Source organism: Oncorhynchus mykiss, chromosome 27 (assembly GCF_057628025.1).
Source record: "Oncorhynchus mykiss isolate SJ-2025 chromosome 27, ASM5762802v1, whole genome shotgun sequence".
NCBI classification, from domain to species: Eukaryota; Metazoa; Chordata; class Actinopteri; order Salmoniformes; family Salmonidae; genus Oncorhynchus; species Oncorhynchus mykiss.
In genome coordinates this window covers 6,144,893-6,166,689 of record NC_143048.1, presented here as the reverse complement: position 1 = coordinate 6,166,689, position 21,797 = coordinate 6,144,893, and the positions used below count along the sequence as shown (strand labels likewise).

General features: G+C 41.9%; 1 protein-coding gene across 1 annotated transcript in view; it reads right to left on the bottom strand.

The window, feature by feature from the left end:
- grik4 (glutamate ionotropic receptor kainate type subunit 4) overlaps positions 1-21,797 on the bottom strand; it is a 455,986-nt gene that overhangs the window by 137,356 nt on the left and 296,833 nt on the right. The window contains exons 4-5 of the mRNA XM_036965131.2: positions 14,556-14,720; positions 3,618-3,715 (exon numbers count right to left, since the gene is read on the bottom strand). Coding sequence (XP_036821026.2) covers positions 3,618-3,715; positions 14,556-14,720 — 263 coding nt within the window. The remainder of the gene's footprint in view (positions 1-3,617; positions 3,716-14,555; positions 14,721-21,797) is intronic.

Genomic DNA, 21,797 nt, shown 5'->3' with positions numbered 1-21,797 from the left:
GCCAGCATCTGTGCACTCTCCCAGTAAAGAATTATGAACACAGACACAATCACTGAGCACAGACAGGAAGTAATTGACTCCCCAACACCGTCACAACAACTGCCACACACACACACACACACACACACACACACACACAACACTGTAGATGCTGGGTTGATATATATATATAGAAAGTAAAATATACAGAGCCTTCAGAAAGTACTCATACCCCTTGACTTATTCCACGTTGTTGCGTTACAGCCTGAATAATAAAATGTATTAAACATATTTTTCCTCTTTCTCACCAATCTACACACAATACCCCATAAAGACAAAGTGAAAACATGTTTTTATACATTTTTGCAAATGTATTGAAAATTAAACAAAAATATTGAATTTACATAAGTATTCACACCCCTGAGTCAATACTTGGTCAAATGACTTTTTGCAGCGATTACAGCTGGCAGTCTTTCTGGGTAAGTCTCATAAGAGCTTCCCACACTTGGATTGCACAACATTTGCCCATTATTCTTTTCAGAATTTTTCAAGCTCTGTCAAATTGGTTGTTGATCATTGGTACACAACCATTTTCAGGTCTTGCCATAGATTTTCAAGTAGCTTTAAGTCAACACTGTAACTTGGCCACTCAGGAACATTAATTGTCTTCTTGGTAAGCAACTCCAGTGTAGATTTGGCCTTGTGTTTTAGGTTATTGTCCTGCCGAAAGGAGAATTCATCTCCCTGTATCTGGTGGAAAGCTGACTGAACCAGGTTTTTCTCTAGGATTTTGGCTGTGTTTAGCTCCATTCCTTTAATTTTTTATCCTAAAAAACTCCCCAGTCCTTAATGATTACAAGCATACCCATAACATGATACAGCCACCACTATGCTTGAAAATATAAAATGTGGTACTCAGTTTGCCACGTTTTGTAGCATTACATTAATTCCTTGTAGCAAACAGGATGCATATTTTGGAATATTTGTCTTCTGTACAGGCTTCCTTCTTTTCACTCTGTCAATTAGGTTAGTATTGTGGAGTAACTACAGTGTTGTTGATTCCATCCTCAATTTTCTATTACAGACATTAAACTAGTAACTGTTTTAAAGTCACCATTGGCCTCATGGTGAAATCCCTGAGCGGTTAACTTCCTCTCCGGCAACTGAGTTAGGAAGGACGCCTGTATCTTTGTATTGACTGGGTGCAATGATTCACTATCCAACGTGTAATTAATAACTTCACCATGCTCAAAGGGAAATTGAATGTCTGCTTTTATTTTTACCCATCTACAAATAGGTGCCCTTCTTTGCGAGGCATTGGAAAACCTCCCTGTTTTTTGTGGATGAATATGTGTTTGAAATCCACTGCGACTGAGGGAACTTACAGATAGGATGTGTGGGGTACAGAGATGAGGTCATTCAGAAATCATGTTAAACACTATTATTGCGCACAGAGTGAGTCCATGCAACTTATTATGTGACTTGTTAAGCAATTATTTAGGCTTCCATAAAAGGGTTTGAATACTTATTGACTCAAGACATTTCAGCTTTTCATTTTGAATTAATTTGTCAAAAGTTTGAAAAACATAATTCCACTTTGACATTATGGGTTATGGTGTGTAGGCCAGTGACATGTAACTTAAGGCTGTAACACAACAAAAATGTGGAACAAGTCAAGGGTTGTGAATACTTTCTGAAGGCACTGTATACAACACATTGATTGCTCATTGATCTATTTGTCAGTGTTAGATGCACATTATACCAGCACATATGCAATATCAATAATCTCGACCTATAATAAATGTTAATCAACGTTAGTACTATGGGGCTACTGCATTAAACACACACCTCTGGCAATTATATTGGGAAACAATATTCTCCATCGCACTCCACTTTCCCCTCAAACAGGTCGTAATAAAGTGGCCAAAGCACTCTCCCTCCCTCAGTCCCACAGACATGTTCCATCAGCCAGGGCCAGGCCTGTTGTCCTCTACTGAGAAAGACTATCGACATGCCCAGTTTGCAAAAGGAGACCATTAGTGAGATAGAACTTTCAGGGTAATAATAGAGCAATGGGACCTTCATTCATTGTCAGAGTACATCCTGACAGCTATTAAAGAAACTCCTCAAAAACAGTATCCTGTTGGCCTTTTTTAAAAGCCAGGATGTGGCATCATCATGCTTTACATGTCATCACCGTTTTAGACCTGCAGAACTCACACAGTCTTTGTGCCTGGCCTTTTAGATGGTATTTGCTTGAAACATGTTAACGTATTCGCCTTAATCACTTAGCACTAAAGTTTAGATTAAGAACATCGTTAAGAACATCTTAAGATTCTGAGATTCAGAGTCTGATAAACAGGTGGATACCATTTTTGTCTCTGTGTCCAGTATGAAGGAAGTTAGAGGTACAGTATGATGAAAATTACAGGCCTCTCATCTTTTTAAGCGGGAGAACTTGCACAATTGGTGGCTGACTAAATACTTTTTTGCCCCACTGTAGTTTTGCGAGCCAATGCTAACTAGCTTTAGCGCAGTGACTGGAAGTCTATGGGTGTCTGCTAGCATGCTCTGACTCTGTGGAAGTAGATAAAGGGCCTCATTGCCAAAATCACAAAGTAGTCCCTTTAAGGCAGCATTTCACACAAACTTGGTCCTCGGGACCCCAAGAGGTGCACGTTTTGATTCGATGGTCCGATGAATACATTACAGAAAGTGAACTTGTTTATTAAGGACGTACGATTCATCTACATGTTCATTTATTCACACAGGAAATTACCTCAGATTCAGAACATTTCAAAGGGATAGACAGTATACATCCAAGCCTAATGAGAGTCCAAGCCTAAAGACTGATCCAATCATCACAGTTCTCATTAAAGGTGACATATCGGAAAATAAATGTGATTTTTATTATAGACTTCTATAAATTGACATTTTGCAAAATATCATGCATAAGAGACCGTAGTAACATCCTGCAATAGGCACAAATCCCTGAAGCCTAAGCAAAACTGCTCAACATCACGACTCAATGTACATATTACCTCAATTAACTCGACACCGGTGCCCCCACACATTGACTCTGTACCGGTAACCCCTGTATATCGCCCCGCTATTGTTATTTACAGCCGCTCTCTTTCTCAAACGGCATTGTTTGGTGAAAGGGCTTGTATAAGTAAGCATTTCACTGTCAGGTATTCGGGGGCATGTATTCGGCGCATGTGACAAAATAGCATTTGATTTTATTTCATTTGAATGGGCCCTGTACTGAAAACGTATAGATGATGACTTTCGATGTTGTTCGAGGAGAGGTGGTCCTTCACAAAACTGACAAGACACACACGGGCAGGACCAAGCCAATTACAATCCGTCTGAGAAATGATGTGATTGGATTAATGTTGTACGCTGTTAAGTCCTTGACTCTTGGCCCCTTTTTGAAAATTCAGACAATAGCTTAGAACATTATGAGAAAGAAAAATAAAAATCTGTCTGCTGTGGCATTGACATGAGTCGCAGACAAGGGTCGAGCACGGTCTCAAAATCACAGTAATAATAAAACACATTGTTCCATAATATGACTGGCAAACTGTGCTAGTGTGACAGGCAAAATAAAGCCAGTCAAAATACGAGCCGGTACTCACCTCTTTCTCTCCACAGATATTGCTGATGATGGAATTGGAAGCAGGGCTGGCAGAGGGACCCAGGACTGCCACCACTCCCTTGGACAGGATCTGGCACACTGTCAACACACAGAGACAAGCATCCAGTCAGATAATACAGGACAGGACATGGTCAAAAGGCCACATTCAGCCTGTTGAATAGGAGTTGTATGTTGCTTAGTGCGTGGCTTGATCCTACACTAACAGTCTGAGCCAGCGGTTCCCAGTTCATCTTTAATAAGTAGGAGGTTTTGGGGTTTTCTGCCTATTAACTTGATGATGTTCTATCGATGTATTAACTTACAGCTGCTCTGTGTATGATTTACCCTCACCGATAGTAGACCTACAGCTGTGGATTAAAATATGACAGATTGAATGGGGGTGCAATGATAGAACATAATTAGCAACAGGTTGGAATGCGATCTGGCCATGTGGAAGTTTTTTGCTAACCATTTAGAATCTCCTGCCAGGAAGCATTCTATTTAAGGTAACAATTGGGGACAAAAGTTGTACTCGAAAAGTGTCATGTCGGGAGTTAGTGCCAAGCAAAATGTGGCGTCATGCAGGGGCACAATGACCTGGTTAAAATAATAGCTGAGAACTACATTTAATCTAAACATTTCAGGTATTTTATCAGTCTTCAAAAGGCAGTTGTGACCTGTCTTTTTAAACATCCACCATCACACTGAATCAGTGTCTAAAAGGGAACATTTTTAGGGAAATATAATTTGTCCTATGCACTCCCCTGCACACGAGTTTGGGTTTTAATCTTACTTGCAGGGGAAACAAAAAATGCAATTTCAGGTGGGGCTTGATCCCTGTCTTTAATTAACATTGTATGGTAGTGAAGAGGAGGACTGCTGTCTTAAGATGTGGACTTCTTTTGACCAGTCAAAAAGTAGTGCACTATGTAGGGAATAGGGTGCCATTTCGGACACAACCGTGGAGGGAGACAGACTGGCTGGGGTGGGGGACGGGCCATGAACAAACACCAAATGCGGGTAAATATTTATAAAGGAAGAGTAAAGGGGGACAATTTTTTTGCCATTGGAGCAAAGCTCGGGATCCTCGCCGAACGAGATTAGAAAATGACAGGAGCAGTGAATCAAATGATTAATAAATAATCCCTTTGTCATCCAATGGAGTGTCCCCTACACTCCCCTCCTTCTCCTCTCCCACCCACCTGCACCTCTCTCCTCCATTTAAAGCACATTTGCACCTGTCTGCACGGCGTCACCGAACTACCAAGTGATCTGATTAGCCTGACATGACGCCCCATGAGGCTTTTTACAGGGGTGCATTTTCTATTTTACACAGGGAACAGAATATCCTGTTCTCATTTGTTCTACATTTGTTTTTATCTCTTTGTACATTTATTTTGGAATTCCACCCTGTAAACGTAATTTGCCTGATGACGCACGATTGGATAAGGACAGCCATTTCATACAAGTGCATTTTCATCCACTTTCACTCTCCTCGCTGCCTCTCCTCGATTACCTTTTTCAAAAGTAGGCCAGAGAGGACAGAGAGAGAACGCAGTAGTTGAGCAAATCCAATTGAGAAAAGGCCAATGTGTCCGTTTGGGATTCTTTTCCCGCTCCTCCTCGTTCTATGGCCAAAGCAATTTACATCCGTGACAAGTGACAACTTTTCCAATATGAATGTGGATCATTATAACGGAAACCTGCACCACTTCTGTCTAATCTTGGTCAGAAGGTCAGTGGGTTGTCTGGAGTCCATTCTGTTTGTTTACAATTGATTCCCTCAAATCAATTAATTCTTATTGAAAGCTGCAGCAGCTGCAAATGAGATAAAGCCAACTTATGCACGGGACCTGGAGTTTAGTTCTGTGAACCCACAGAAATATACACGTTCATATGCACACATGAATGCACACACACACACACATCAAAACCACACACACCACTCACATGCAGTAAGTGAAAATAACGTGTACAAATACAGTGGGGCAAAAAAGTATTTAGTCAGCCACCAATTGTGCAAGTTCTCCCACTTAAAAAGATGAGAGAGGCCTGTAATTTTCATCATAGGTACACTTCAACTATGAAAGACAAAATGAGAAGAAAAAAATCCAGAAAATCACATTAGGGGTTTTTTAATGAATTTATTTGCAAATTATGGTGGAAAATAAGTATTTGGTCACCTACAAACAAGCAAGATTTCTGGCTCTCACAGACCTGTAACTTCTTCTTTAAGAGGATCCTCTGTCCTCCAAGACCACTGATAATCTCCCTCGATCTGGGGCTCCACGCAAGATCTCACCCCGTGGGCTTAAAATGATCACAAGAACAGTGAGCAAAAATCCCAGAACCACACGGGAGGACCTAGTGAATGACCTGCAGAGAGCTGGGACCAAAGTAACAAAGCCTACCTGTCACGAATCCCGCTTCCTGAGTCTGTGTTTGCCTGTGTTTCTGTCCTGGAGTGTGTCTCCGGTGTCCTGGAACGCACCCTGTCTGGTTGCCGGGCGAATTAGCTTGTTGGGAGATCGATGTTCACCCGCACCTGTATCCCATCAGTAATCTGCACACCTGTCCTGACCATCACCTCTCCCCTTCAAAAGCTCTGACCTGACATCCATTCCCTGCCGGATCGTTAGCCATGAACAGTATGTTGTGCCATAGTATCAGCCTCAAGTTGGATAGAATTTGTTATGTTGTTTTTTACGTATTGCTTGCCTTAAACTTACCTCTGTTTGTTCTGTCTTCAGTTACTCACCCGGATCATTTACCCCATTCCCGCCTGGTCGTCGGAGGATTCCGCTACCCCATTGGATCCACCTTTTTACTCCCATCAACTCACCACCGCTGCCCGCTACGCCACCTGGATATATCTACCCATTCACATTCACTTGTAAATAAATACTCACCTTCTTCCTACTCTCCTTGTCCTGGTCTGCTTCTGGGTTCGATTTTGAAAGAACGTGACACTACCATCAGTAACACACTACACCGCCAGTGACTCAAATCTTGCAGTGCCAGACGTGTCCCCCTGCTTAAGCCAGTACATGTCCAGGCCCGTCTGAAGTTTGCTAGAGAGCATTTGGATGATCAGAAGAAGATTGGAAGAATGTCATATGGTCAGATTAAACCAAAATATAACTTTTTGGTAAAAACTCAACTCGTCGTGTTTGGAGGACAAAGAATGCTGAGTTGCATCCAAAGAACACCATACCTACTGTGAAGCATGGGGGTGGAAACATCATGCTTTGGGGCTGTTTTTCTGCAAAGGGACCAGGATGACTGATCCGTGTAAAGGAAAGAATGAATGGGGCCATGTATCGTGAGATTTTGAGTGAAAACCTCCTTCCATCAGCAAGGGCATTGAAGATGAAACGTGGCTGAGTCTTTCAGCATGACAATGATCCCAAACACACCGCCCGGGCAACGAAGGAGTGGCTTCGTAAGAAGCATTTCAAGGTCCTGGAGTGGCCTAGCCAGTCTCCAGATCGCAACCCCATAGAAAATCTTTGGAGGGAGTTGAAAGTCTGTGTTGCCCAGCAACAGCCCCAAAACATCACTGCTCTAGAGGAGATCTGCATGGAGGAATGGGCCAAAATACCAGCAACAGTGTGTGAAAACCTTGTGAAGACATACAGAAAACAATTGACCTCTGTCATTGCCAACAAAGGGTATATAACAAAGTATTGCGATAAACTTTTGTTATTGACCAAATACGTATTTTCCACCATAATTTGCTAATAAATTCATTAAAAATCCTACAATGTGATTTTCTGGATTTTTTTTCTCATTTTGTCTGTCATAGTTGAAGTGTACCTATGATGAAAATTACAGGCCTCTCTCATGTTTTTAAGTGGGAGAACTTGCACAATTGGTGGCTGACTAAATACCTTTTTGCCCCACTGTATGTGGCTTTTTGGACACATCTGAACACGTGTGAACAAATCAGATGTGAAAAACAGTCAGACACGTGATTTCCCAACATTTCACGTGTACTCATGTCCGCTACACTTTCACATATGCATTTTCACACTGTAACGACAACTAGAGCTGTCAAATGATTACAAAAATGGATGGAGTATATCGCAGGATTCACTTCATAATTTGCTCAAATTGAGCTGTAATTTATCTTGGATGTTTTCAGTGTATTTTGAAAGATTTCAGACAATGTGCCCCCCCCAAAAAAAATGTCTGCACTGAAATTACAAAAAGTGAACTTGAGTTAATTAACTGATTAACTCTGACAGTGCTCATTTTAACATGTTAAACAGGATAAATAACGAGACATGGAGCACTAGCTTTTGTTCTTCTCACTGGGCTCTTTCTAATAGTCACTGACCAACGTATGAAGAAGAGAGGCGTGTACCTGCAATTAACGCACTTGAATTATTATCCTCAGGTAGGCTAAATTACCTTTATACAGAATGGCGTTACAGAATTTGCAATCCCATATGTGGAAAAATTGCTACTGCAACATGTTAACACCACCTTTTAACATGTGAGGAGAATGACACCATTTCACCACCATGTTCACCATGTTGAAGGTGAGATTTTCACATGAGAAAATTTTTCACATGTGAAATGGTATATCCCATTTTTCACAAAATTCAAGTGAGGTGAAAACACGTTTTTCTCACGTGAAAAAGTTGTGTTAACATGTGAACTCTAAATTCACATACATTCGACATGCGATTTTTGTCAGGGCAATCACAGACACACACACACCTCTACAAAGCTTGGTGGTCTTGGCTGACTTTCTATCCATCCTACATGGCCATAACCAGAGCTCTAATAAAAGGCAGGAACAGCTCTGGTGTTGTGGAAAAAGCTGGGGCTGGGCGGGCAGAAAGACACACACACACACACACACACACACACACACACACACAGGGCTGGGCAGGTAGTGCTGGCTGTGTGACATTTCCCCCTTACTGGTGCCACTGATCCATCCCTAATCCAATTTCTACCTGGGCACATCCACTACAGCACTAAATTAGAATGGGGTTTACAGGCAGCCAACCAAGCAGGGAGAGGAATACAGTTGTTTTTATGCATGAGGAGGAGCTACCGCGACCATAAAGCTCTACTAATTCTGAGAATTGCAAGGAAGGGTCCTCTTTTTTTTATAACAATATGGTTACTGTCCTCAATTTGGAAGCCCCAGTTCAATAAGGTTACTGACTGAATGATGGTATGAATCTAATGGGCGTACACCTACAGTACAATGTGCTTTTAACCCCCTAGAGTCGATTGACGCAGAGGTGCCTCAATCTAAGTAACATGATTTTAAAAAATCCCCATCCGTTTAAGTTTTTCTCAATCCACCACATCCACCTATGTTATACTTCCGCATCTGCGTTGAAAGGTGGCAGAGCTAGAGCGGTGTTTGCCAGACCATGAGACATCACAAAAATGGGTCTTCTCATTGAAAACGTCTGTAATACAGACGCTATATGCCGTCATTGTAAATACGAATTTGTTCTTAATTGACTTGCCTAGTTAAAAAAAAAAAAAATTACGGAAAGGGGAGCACGATGGCGGTCTCCATTTTGCTCTATAACCCCCACAAGTGTCAGGGGACTCTTCTGAAGTCGATACTGTTGATGACAACTTCTGTTTGTAGCATCAGAAGCATTTGGGCTACAAACTAATGTGACCCCACTGTGGAAAGGGGATATTCTCATGAACACGATGGTTTTGTTCTCCGTTTTGCTCTACGACCCCCACAAGTGTCACAGGACTAGTCTGAAGGTAACCAGTACCGTTTTAAAAACATGAACAGAAGTATGAAAGTAGTTTCATGCCTACCCCAAAAAAGGGGTTAAACACAGTATGAGCTTTCTTATATCTCCAAATACATCAAAACCTTGTTTCTTATGATTTATTTTTTGACTGTATTTTTTTTTACATTTATGAATGTGTTATTCAATGCATTTCTCTGGGCTATAGTAGTAAAGGACAAATTCTATATTTTACCAAAATATACACCACCATTCAAATGTTTGAGGTCACTTAGAAACATCCTTGTTTTCCATGAAAACATACATGAAATGAGTTGCAAAATGAATAGGAAATATAGTCAAGACTAAATAATGATTTTTTAATTTAAATAATAATTGTGTCCTTCAAACTTTGCTTTCATCAAAGAATCCTCCATTTGCAGAAATTACAGCCTGGCAGACCTTTGGCATTCTAGTTGTCAATTTGTTGAGGTAATCTGAAGAGATTTCAGCCCCATGCTTCCTGAAGCACCTCCCACAAGTTGGATTGGCTTGATGGGCACTTCTTACATACTATACGGTCTAGCTGCTCCCACAACAGCTTAATAGGGTTGAGATCCGGTGACTGTGCTGGCCACTCCATTATAGACAGAATACCAGCTAACTGCTTCTTCCCTAAATACTTCTTGCATAGTTTGGAGCTGTGCTTTGGGTAATTGTCCTGTTGTAGGAGGAAATTGGCTCCAATTAAGCGCCGTCCACAGGGTATCGCATGGCGTTGCAAAATGGAGTGATAGCATTCCTTCAAGATCCCTTTTACCCTGTACAAATCTCCCACTTTACCACCACCAAAGCACCCTCAGACCATCACATTGCCTCCACCATGCTTGACAGATGCGTCTCACAAATGTTCTTCTTTGTGATCCGAACACCTCAAACTTAGATTTGTCTGTCCATTACACTTTTTTCCAATCTTCCTCTGTCCAGTGTCTGTGTTCATTAGCCCATCTTAATCTTTTATTTTTATTGGCCAGTCTGAGATATGTATTTTTCTTTGCAACTCTGCCTCGAAGGCCAGCATCCCGGAGTTGCCTCTTCAATGTTGACATTGAGACTGGTGTTTTGCAGGTACTATTTAATGAAGCTGCCAGTTGAGGACTTGTGAGGCGTCTGTTTCTCAAAATAGACACTCTAATGAACTTGTCCTCTTGCTCAGGTGTGCACTGGGGCCTCCCACTGTTCTTTCTATTCTGGTTAGAGCCAAATTTGCGCTGTTAAATGAAGGGAGTAGTACACAACGGTGCATGAGATGTTCAGTTTCTTGGCAAATTCTCGCATTGAATAGCCTTCATTTCTCAGAACAAGAATAGACTGACGAGTTTCACAAGAAAGGTCTTTGTTTCTGGCCATTTTGAGCCTGTAATCTAACCCACAAATGCTGATGCTCCAGATACTCAACTAGTCTAAAGAAGGCCAGTTTTTATTGATTCTTTAAACCAGGACAACAGTTTTCAGCTGTGCTAACATAATTGCAAAAGGGTTTTCTAATGATCAATTAGCCTTTTAAAATGATAAACTTGGATTAGGTAACACAACGTGCCATTGGAACACAGGAGTGATGGTTGCTGATAATGGGCCTCTGTATGCCTATGTAGATATTCCATTAAAAATCTGCCGTTTCCAGCTACCATAGTCATTTACAAAATCAACAATATCTGTATTTCTGATCAATTTGCTGTTATTTTAATGGCCAAAAAAATTGCTTTTCTTTCAAAGTGACCCCAAACTTTCGAACGGTAGAATATATATACAGTTGAAGTTGGAAGTTTACATACACCTTAGCCAAATACATTTCAACTCAGTTTTTCACAATTCCTGACATTTAATCATAGTAAAAATTCCCTGTCTTAGGTCAGTTAGGATCACCACTTTACTTTAAGAATGTGAAATGCCAGACTAATAGTTGAGAGAAAGATTTATTTAAACTTTAATTTCACATATTTTTATTTCATATATCACATTCCCAGTGGGTCAGATGTTTACATATACTCAATTAATATTTGGTAGCATTGCCTTTAAATTGTTTAACTTGGGTCAAACGTTTCGGGTAGCCTTCCACAAGCTGCCCACAGTAATTTTGGTGAATTTTGGCCCATTCCTCCTGACAGAGCTGGTGTAACTGAGTCAGGTTAGTAGGCCTCCTTGCTCACACAAGCTTTTTCAGTTCTGCCCCTATAGGGTTGAGGTCAGGGCTTTGTGATGGCCACTCCAATACCTTGACTTTGTTGTCCTTAAACCATTTTGCCACAACTTTGGAAGTATGTTTGGGGTCATTGTCCATTGTACCTGTTTCCTCCAGCATCTTTACAAGGTCCTTTGCTGTTGTTCTGGGATTGATTTCCCACTTCCTGAGCAGTATGACGGCTGCGTGGTCCCACGGTGTTTATAATTGCATACCATTGTTTGTACAGATGAACAGGGTACCTTCAAGCGTTTGGAAATTGCTCCCAAGGATGAACCAGACTTGTGGAGGTCTACAATTCTTTTCCTGATGTCTTGGCTGATTTCTTTTGATTTCCCCATGTTGTCTAAAGAGGCACTGAGTTTGAAGGTAGGCCTTGAAATAAATCCACAGGTACACCTCCAAGTGACTCAGATGATGTCAATTAGCCTATCAGAAGCTTCTAAAGCCATGACATCATTTTCTGGAATTTTCCAAGCTGTTTAAAGGCACAGTCAACTTAGTGTATGTAAACTTCTGACCCACTGGAATTGTGTTACAGTGAATTATAAGTGAAATAACCTGTCTGTAAACAATTGTCGGGAAAATTACTTGTGTCATGCACTAAGTAGATGTCCTAACTGACTTGCCAAAACTATAGTTTGTTAATAAGAAATTTGTGGAGTGGTTGAAAAACGAGTTTTAATGACTCCAACCTAAGTGTATGTAAACTTCCGACTTCAACTGTACATGTATATTTTTGAGGGATACCTAAAGGGGTCATAAAATTCTAACTCAAATATCTAAATGTTTTTTTTCATCTAATCAAAAGTAGCTGGTATAAAAATACCAGCACTAAAACCAACTTGTTGAAATGTAAATACATTATTAATATTTCATTGCACAAGGTCATGGTGATAGGCTATTGACATTGTTAAGATTTTTCCAAATCCTGTCCACCTCATTAGAGCTGTAGTATTTACTGTATATCTTTAGGCCAGTCATTCAAACAGCTAGGTAACAAGGAAACAAAACAATGTCCAAAATCTAACATCCAGACATCAACATACCTTTAGGCTCCTGAAACGTCCAAATATGACTGCTCATTTTGCTCTTTCACACGATAGAGCACCTCAGCTATTTTCCAATAATTTGTTTACCACTGTTCTCGCTACTACAAATATTACTAAACAAGATAGACTTATCTCGCTGTACTCAAGGGATTTCTGAAAGCAGGGGATAACAAGGGGAGACAGGCACAGAATTTAAAAGACTGACAGACAAAAGGACGAATGTACGGACGGATAGACAGACACTGACAGACATTGACAGACAGACACTGACAGAGACAGCCAACCAGTAAGACAGACAGACAGACAGACAGACAGACAGACAGACAGACAGACAGACAGACAGACAGACAGACAGACAGACAGACAGACAGACATGACACTGACAGACAGAGACAGCCAACCAGTAAGATAGACAGACACTGACAGACATTGACAGACAGACACTGACAGAGACAGACAGACAGACAGACATTGACATACACTGACAGAGACAGCCAACCAGTAAGACAGACAGACAGACAGACAGACAGACAGACAGACAGACAGACAGACAGACAGACAGACAGACACTGACAGAGACAGCCAACCAGTAAAACAGACAGACAGACAGACAGACAGACAGACAGACAGACAGACAGACACTGACAGTCATTGACAGACAGACAGACACTGACAGACATTGACAGACAGACACTGACAGAGACAGCCAACCAGACAGACAGACAGACAGACAGACAGACAGACAGACAGACAGACAGACAGACAGACAGACAGACAGACAGGCACTGATAGAGACAGCCAACCAGACAGACAGACAGACAGACAGACACTGAACGGGAGACAGCCAACCAGTAAGACAGACACTGACAGATAGACACTGACAGACAGACATTGACAGACAGACACTGACAGACAGACATTGACAGACAGACATTGACAGACAGACATTGACAGACAGACACTGACAGAGACAGCCAACCAGTAAGACAGACAGACAGACAGACAGACAGACAGACAGACAGACAGACAGACACTGAACGGGAGACAGCCAACCAGTAAGACAGACAGACAGACAGACAGACAGACAGACAGACAGACAGACAGACAGACAGACACTGACAGACAGACACTGACAGACAGACAGACATTGACAGACAGACACTGACAGACAGACAGACATTGACAGACAGACACTGACAGACATTGACAGACAGGCACTGATAGAGACAGCCAACCAGACAGACAGACAGACACTGAACGGGAGACAGCCAACCAGTAAGACAGACACTGACAGACAGACACTGACAGACAGACATTGACAGACAGACACTGACAGACATTGACAGACAGACATTGACAGACAGACACTGACAGAGACAGCCAACCAGTAAGACAGACAGAGAGACAGACAGACAGACATTGACATACACTGACAGAGACAGCCAACCAGTAAGACAGACAGACAGACAGACAGACAGACAGACAGACAGACAGACAGACAGACAGACAGACAGACAGACACTGAACGGGAGACAGCCAACCAGTAAGACAGACAGACAGACAGAGAGACACTGACAGACAGACAGACATTGACAGACAGACACTGACAGACAGACATTGACAGACATTGACACAGACATTGACAGGCAGACACTGACAGACATTGACAGACAGACACTGACAGAGACAGCCAACCAGTAAGACAGACAGAGATAGACAGACATTGACAGACATTAACAGACAGACATTGACAGACATTGACAGACAGGCAGACAGGCAGACAGGCAGACAGGCAGACAGGCAGACAGACAGACAGACAGACAGACAGACATTCTAATATGACACCCTGGGCTTTCACTTTTTGAAAATGATAACAGAGTCGGGAAGCCACCTCGTTCTCTCATCCTCAACCGCCCACTACTTACTGGTCTCTCCCATCTCATATTCACTGTCTCTCAGCAGCTCAAAGATGTCCACCTCCAGCTTTCCCGTTGTGGAGCGGTTACTGGACCGGTTGATGCTGTCCTTTGCCAGAGTGATGGCCAATCGCTCACCCCGGCTGCACTCCATTGGGTCGTCAAGTATGGCGGCTGCGGAAGAGAACGGGAAGAAAGAATAACATTAGAAGGGATCTTTGGCAACCCAGTATCACGATGGGCCACATTGTCAAGACACGGTGCATATTCTTCATGATTTCCTCTGTGCTGCACAAACTGTGCTGCAAATAATGCAGAACTACAGAGATCACACACATGCTTCATGGGATGGTTATATCATTACTAAATGTATAGTCAGAATAAACAAGTGACCACATGCTACATTGTAAAAAAAGAAGAAGAAAGAAGCCAAAACACAACCGCTTTACAAATCTTGTGATTCCTAATCCAGAGCAGCAGCCAGCAAGGTCCTATCTAAGTGTGGAACTCAATCAAATGCATGAGTGATGAGGCAACACATTTTAAAAGGGCTGTTCTGTTCACTCGTGATGTCGGAATGAACATATTTGTTTCACGTTTCACGCACATTAATTAATTAATATGAATGAATCAGACAACCAGTTAAGAGATCGGGCCTTGCTGTGTCCTAGCAAGCAAATGAGCAACTCAGTGGTCGATTCACACGACAGTTTTAGGATAACTGAAAAGGCACACAGTGCCTAGCTTGCAATCCTGAGTGTGTCCCAAGACAGCAGGTTCAGGTTCAACACTCCAGCGTAATTAGTCGAATTAGACTAGGGGGAAGTAAAAAAACAAAAAAAACACGACATTCTAGGTAGAAATCAATGGACGAGGGAAGTGAACCCTGAGCTCACCATGCTGTAAGGAAAACAGGGAATTGAGAATATGAATTGTATAATTCCCTCCAACATAGACACAATCCACCAGAAGCTATTTACAATCGGCTTAAGTGCTAAATAATAGCTTTCTTTCTGTAGGAATGTTGCCTAACGGTGAGGTCAGTCAATGCAAGTACAGACGTGTGTATAACTGAACCCTGCATTTCTCTGTGCTTTGCGCCAATACATAAGCTCAACCTGTAGAGCAAAAGGAAAGGTTCCCCTAAAGAGGGGGTCGTTTGCCTGACCATTTTGTTGAACGACAACTGCAAAAACATTCACACTACGGGCTCCATTTTAACAGCAATCCCAGCTATTGCTGCTTTCCCTGAGTTGTCCAGCGAGTGAGATTAACAGCACTGTAATTAGATACGGGATCGGATCTAGATGGAGGGCAAGGACAATGTAATAATTACTGTAGCATTAGAGCTGATAAACCACAGCCACGGCGGGATAAAACTGTCCTCGCAGCAATTAGGGATGTTTACAAAGATTCAGATGAAGGTATAGCAAAAAGGTTGCCTGAGGTTTATTTATCCATATATTTTTCTATTTATCCATTATTTTACTGTGGAGGAAGAATGAGAATTTGCTTGGTAACATGGATAATTAAGATGTCTCATCTGCATAATATTCTTAAATGATTGAACTGTGGAACTCTTGTTATTAGCAAGTATCCTTTCGGACTCTGGTGTTGGCAGTTGCACTTCCTCCCTCATATGGGCCTCGGTCACTTAGGTGTGCCGAAGCCTCGGTCACTCTCGGCCCAGAGAGGGGAGAAGCCAGGCTTGTCTATCACATGTCCCTGTTGCTATGCAGAATATCAGAAAGAGAAGAGGACAGGAGGGAATATTGTCTTCATATGCAAATATGTATCTTTACCTATTACAAACCATGTGAAAGGATGGTGTGATTAGTGGGGAACCAATTCATTGTCTCCACAATGCCTGTGCCCAGTCACTCCCTGCTTCGGCCTTGTGGGAGATAAGGTCTGAGACAGGATGTGTGGGGTAGTGTCTGGAACCATTGTACGTCATCTCTGATGTTACACCGATCCTGGGATAGTGTATAACCCAGAGGTTCACTCCCCTCAGTGAGCTCGTCTAGCTAGGTGTGTGGTCAAGGACATGAGTTTTACTTGAAATCGGGGTATCTGGAGTTGACAATTGATTTATGCCATAGAATGAGTTGGTGTTTCTGTCCTGTGAAGTACCCGGGAAAGAACAGTCTTCATAGCAAATGATATCTTGCTGGGGGATACTCCTTTCTCATATATCAAGTCTGACCTTCTGAACCATTCCACACATCTGTTGTTTGTCATGGAGACTAAGGTGGTGTATCTTTGCTATAAAATATCTTTGTATCCTTTGTGTCGGGGAACTAAACAAATCATCTAAGGGCGGTTCGTCGACCAGCCATCGTTATTGCAGAGCTCTCACTAACAAATATGTATTTTAAGTATAACTCTGACTTGTGTGATAAGTTTGTCTCTCCTCATTTGATAATACCACCACATTACTCTTAATTAAACTTTTGGTGAATAACGGGATTCAAAGAGGGAGATACTGGATTAGTCAGTTTGTCAGTTTACAGATTGTGCCTTGCCTCTGCTAGTGCAAACAGAACGTAGCCTACAGAATATAATTAACATGATGGGGAAGAAGCTTGTATCCAATTAAAATGTATATGGATTGGATTGCAAGAAAAACATGGACAGTTTGTCTCACGCTAAGTTTAATTTGGAGAAACATTTGCAAATTAACACTTTAAAAAGCAATGAACATGTGATGAGTTCTGACAAAATACCACATTTTACATCATTTTTACTTGTCAAAATTGAGATTTTAGAGTCGCTATGAAGGGTGTTTGAATATGCAATTAACTGACTTGGTATTACTTTACTTTTACTTTTACTAACTTTACTTTATTAGATCTACATGGCAGTCAATTATAGTCAATCCGAATACAAAACATTTGGCAGTGATTACAGCCTCAAGTCTTCTTGGGTATGACGCTACAAGCTTGGCACACCTGTATTTGGGGAGTTTCTCTCATTCTTCTCTGCAGATCCTCTCAAGCCCTGTCAGCTTGGATGGGGAGCGTCGCTGCACAGCTATTTTCAGGTTCTCTCCAGAGATATTCGATCTGGTTCAAGTCCGAGCTCTGGCTGGGCCACTTAAGGACATTCAGAGACTTGTCCCGAAGCCACTACTGCGTTGTCTTGGCCGTGTGCTTAGGGTGGTTGTCCTGTTAAAAGGTGAACCTTCACCCCAGTCTGAGGCCCTTAGCACTATGGAGCAGGTTTTCATCAAGGACCTTTCTGTACTTTGCTCCGTTCATCTTTCCCTCAATCCTGACTAGTCACCCAGTCCCTGCCGCTGAAAAACATCCCCACAGCATGATGCTGCCACCACCATGCTTCACTGTAGGGATGGTGCCAGGTTTCCTTCAGACGTGATGCTTAGCATTCAGGTCAAAGAGTTCAATCTTGGTTTCATCAGACCAAAGAATGTTGTTTCTCATGGTCTGAGAGTCCTTTAGGTGCCTTTTGGCAAATTCCAGGCGGGCTGTCATGTGTCATCATTTTACTGAGGAGTGGCTTCTGTCTAGCCACTCTACCATAAAGGCCTGATTGGTGGAGTCCTGCAGAGATTGTTGTCCTTATGGGATGTTCTCCCATCTCCACAGAGCAACTCTGGAGCTCTGTCAGAGTGAACATCGGGTTCTTGGTCCCCTACCTGACTAAGCCCCTTCTCCCCTGATTGCTCAGTTTGGCCAGGTGGTCAGTTCTAGGAAGAGTCTTGGTGGTTCCAAACTTCTTCCATTTAAGAATGATGGGGGCCACTGTGTTCTTGGGGACATTCAATGCTGTAGAAATGTTTTGGTACCCTACCCCAGATCTGTGTCTCGACACAATTCCTTCGACCTAATGGCTTGGTTTTCGCTCTGACATGCACTATCAACTGTGGGACCTTATATTGACAGGTGTGTGCCTTTCCAAATCATGTTCAATTAAGTGAATTTCCCACAGGTGGACTCCCATCCAATTGTAGAAATGGGGCGGCTGGTAGCCTAGTGTTTAGAGCGTTGGGCAAGCAACCGAAAGGTTGTTAGATCAAATCCCTGAGATGACAAGGTAAACATCTGTCATTCTGCCCCTGAACAAGGCAGTTAACCCACTGTTCCTAGGCCGTCATTGTAAATAAGAATTTGTTCTTAACCGACTTGCCTAGTTAAATAAAGGTAAAAAATGATTTTTAGAATTTCCCACAGGTGGACTCCAATCAAATTGTAGAAACATCTCAAGGATGATCAATGGAAACAGGATGAACCTGAGCGCAATTTCGAGTCTCATAGCAAAGGGCCTGAATATTTATGTAAATGAGGTATTTCTGTTATTTATTTTTAATAAATGTGCAACATCAAAGAATATAACTGATTTTGCTTTGTCATTATGAGCTATTGTATGTAGATTGATGAAGAAAAAAACGTAACAAAATGTGGATAAAGGGAAGGGATCTGAATACTTTCCAAATGCACTGTACCGATAGCCAATGTTTATACACAAAGCACACTGCATAAAGACATGACCAACAGACAGTGTATGTAAAATACATGTTTTAATGTTTAAAAAGTAGACTACAATGAATGTCTCCCTGCCTGTTTGCATAGCATGTCTATCTGCCTGTTTGTCTGCCTGTCCACCGTCAGTTCGACAGCCCAAATTGGTCTCACTCCCTCAAATACCGCCTCTGGCAAGTTTTATTCTGTTTCTATAGTGAGAGCAGAAAGGGCCAGAGCATGGCAATTCTCCCATATTTCTCCCCCCCCTCCAAAGCAGCTCACAACAAAGCCAGGGAGACGCAGACATTGGGCCGACACATGTTCTGTATAATGTGGTCACTTGGAATGTGGTAAGGATAATCAACTGATGAAACAATGCATGAGCATGACAATGCATGCATACGATCCAACAGACTGGCGAACTCAATCCCTGTGACATTCTAGAAGCTAGAACAATCAACAGGAAGGTCTGTTATGAAGAGGTGACATTTGTGAGTGGTCGATATGTAATGGTTGAGTAATAGGAATTGTGGCGGAGGTACAGTAATGCTGTATTCAGTCTGGAAGACATGGGGTAGCCCTTGAACCTTTTAAACCAATCAATGGGCAGCCGAGAGGTGTGCCGAGGCATTGCAGTACAGCACAAGCAGAGACAATACCTGCCTTTCTCTCTACATGTCTGTAATACTCGTTACATTTTGAAAGCTCTTAGGTGTGCCGAAGCCTGGCGATAACCTGATATGGAGAAGAGGAAGGACGCAATGGGGGTGAACTGGGCTTTGGTCATGTGGTGATTTTGAATCAATGATGTAGTGCACTATTATTGCGGCCACCTTTAGTATTGGTAAACATAGTTGAACGTTGCAGATAGAAATGTCCTCAACAGAGCTGGCGTGAATTGTAATATCAACAGTAAATGTCAGAGATGTGTTTGTTCTACATTATAGATACTGAACAAAAACATAAACACAACATGTAAAGTGTTGGTCCCATGTTTCATGAGTTGAAATAAACAATCCCAGAAAATATTCCATACGTACAAAAAGCTTCTTTCTTTCACATTTTGTGCACAAATTTGTTGACATCCCTGTTAGTGAGCATTTCTCCTTAGCCAATAGAATCCATCCATCTGACAGGTGTGGCATATTAAGAAGCTGATTAAAGAGCATGATCATTACACAGGTGGGTGCACCTTGTGCTGGAGACAATAAAAGGCCACTTTAAAATGTAAAGTTTTGTCAAACAACACAATGCCACAGATTGGCATACTGACTTGCAGAAATGTACACTATAGGAATATAGCCATTTTGTGGAGAAAAACTAATTCTGATTGGCTGGGCCTGGCTGCCATGGGCCCCTGCCCAGTCATGTAAAACCCATAGATTAGAGCCAACATTTATTTCAATTGACTGATTTCCTTATATGAACTGTAACTCAGTAAAATCTTTGAAACTGTTGCATGTTTAGTTAATATTGTTGTTCAGCATATTTATGTCTGGACATTCCAAATCACTGTGCCTTGCTGAACAGTCCCATGCCTACGGATAGGGAAAGTGGCAGAACGGCCAGACCTGAGTTTCTCCATTGAAGATACATTGCTACATATTCAGAACCTAAGAACATTGCTTATACAGTCATTGCATATGCAGTTCTCCATGCATACTGTCGTGCCTACAGAGAGTGATTCACATACTTCAGATGGCCTCGCAAACAACTGTTGAGTATCTCATGGGATGTGGGATGTGTAAGCATCTGTCGTGCATCTCAGCGACTTGAGGACGTTATACGATTCCTTTGCTTTCTCGCTGCAGTGAATTATTATCCCACTGCAACATGTATTCACAGGGAATCTTTCATGTTTATCCTAAGAACATGGCAACATTGAAATAAGAGAGAGAACACAAAGACAGAGCACTGCCTATGCCAGTTGATCCAAAACTTAATAGCATAACATTAAATATGACTGCGCTCTGGTCTGGTTTTTACAACCATTCAAATGGCAAAGCACCTCATCAGGTGTTCTAGCGGTCCTCTGAGGTGTCCTAATTCATCGCTACAGTCTCTTATCAGAAAGGCTCACTGCGTAATCACACCGGGCGACATAACAAGCAAGCCAGAGCCAAGAAACATACAAAAATACCATCTATGTAAGATGTGTGAAAGTACAGTACAGAAAGGGAGCATTTCACACATGTTGCTTAAAGATCTCAGCTATTATTAATATTCTGCTCATCAAAAGTCTCTCCACTCCGTTACAAGAAAGGGCCAGAGGGATATTTCGGGAGATTATTGAAATTCATCTAGTCTTCGCTACCAAGCTGAGACAAAAGTGCTTTCAAGGTCATATTAGCCAGTAATGTTTAATGTTGTTCGCTGGCTCTCATCTGAAGGACCAACTCCTGACTTTAATAATTATAGGGTTTATACACGGGCACTGATTCAGACACCCTCTGAGCTGTATTTACTCTCTCCTCTGGAACATTGATATCTCCTTCCTCTGAATGACTGAGAGGTTTATTTCAAACCCCAGTCAGATTCCTCCCTAATTTATTCATTTTATTAATGAAAATTGTCTCACTTGTAAATCAAATGTAATATTTCAGTCTGTTAATGAGCTTGGTATTTTGACCATGGGAATACAAATCTCCACTGATTACTTCAGATACTAATTAGAGTGTACAGAGAACATGCGATTTTTGATCAGGGATTTTACTGTTGGACGAGGGTTGAGGGGGGATTGAAGGTAAGGCAGCGAGAAGCATAGCCA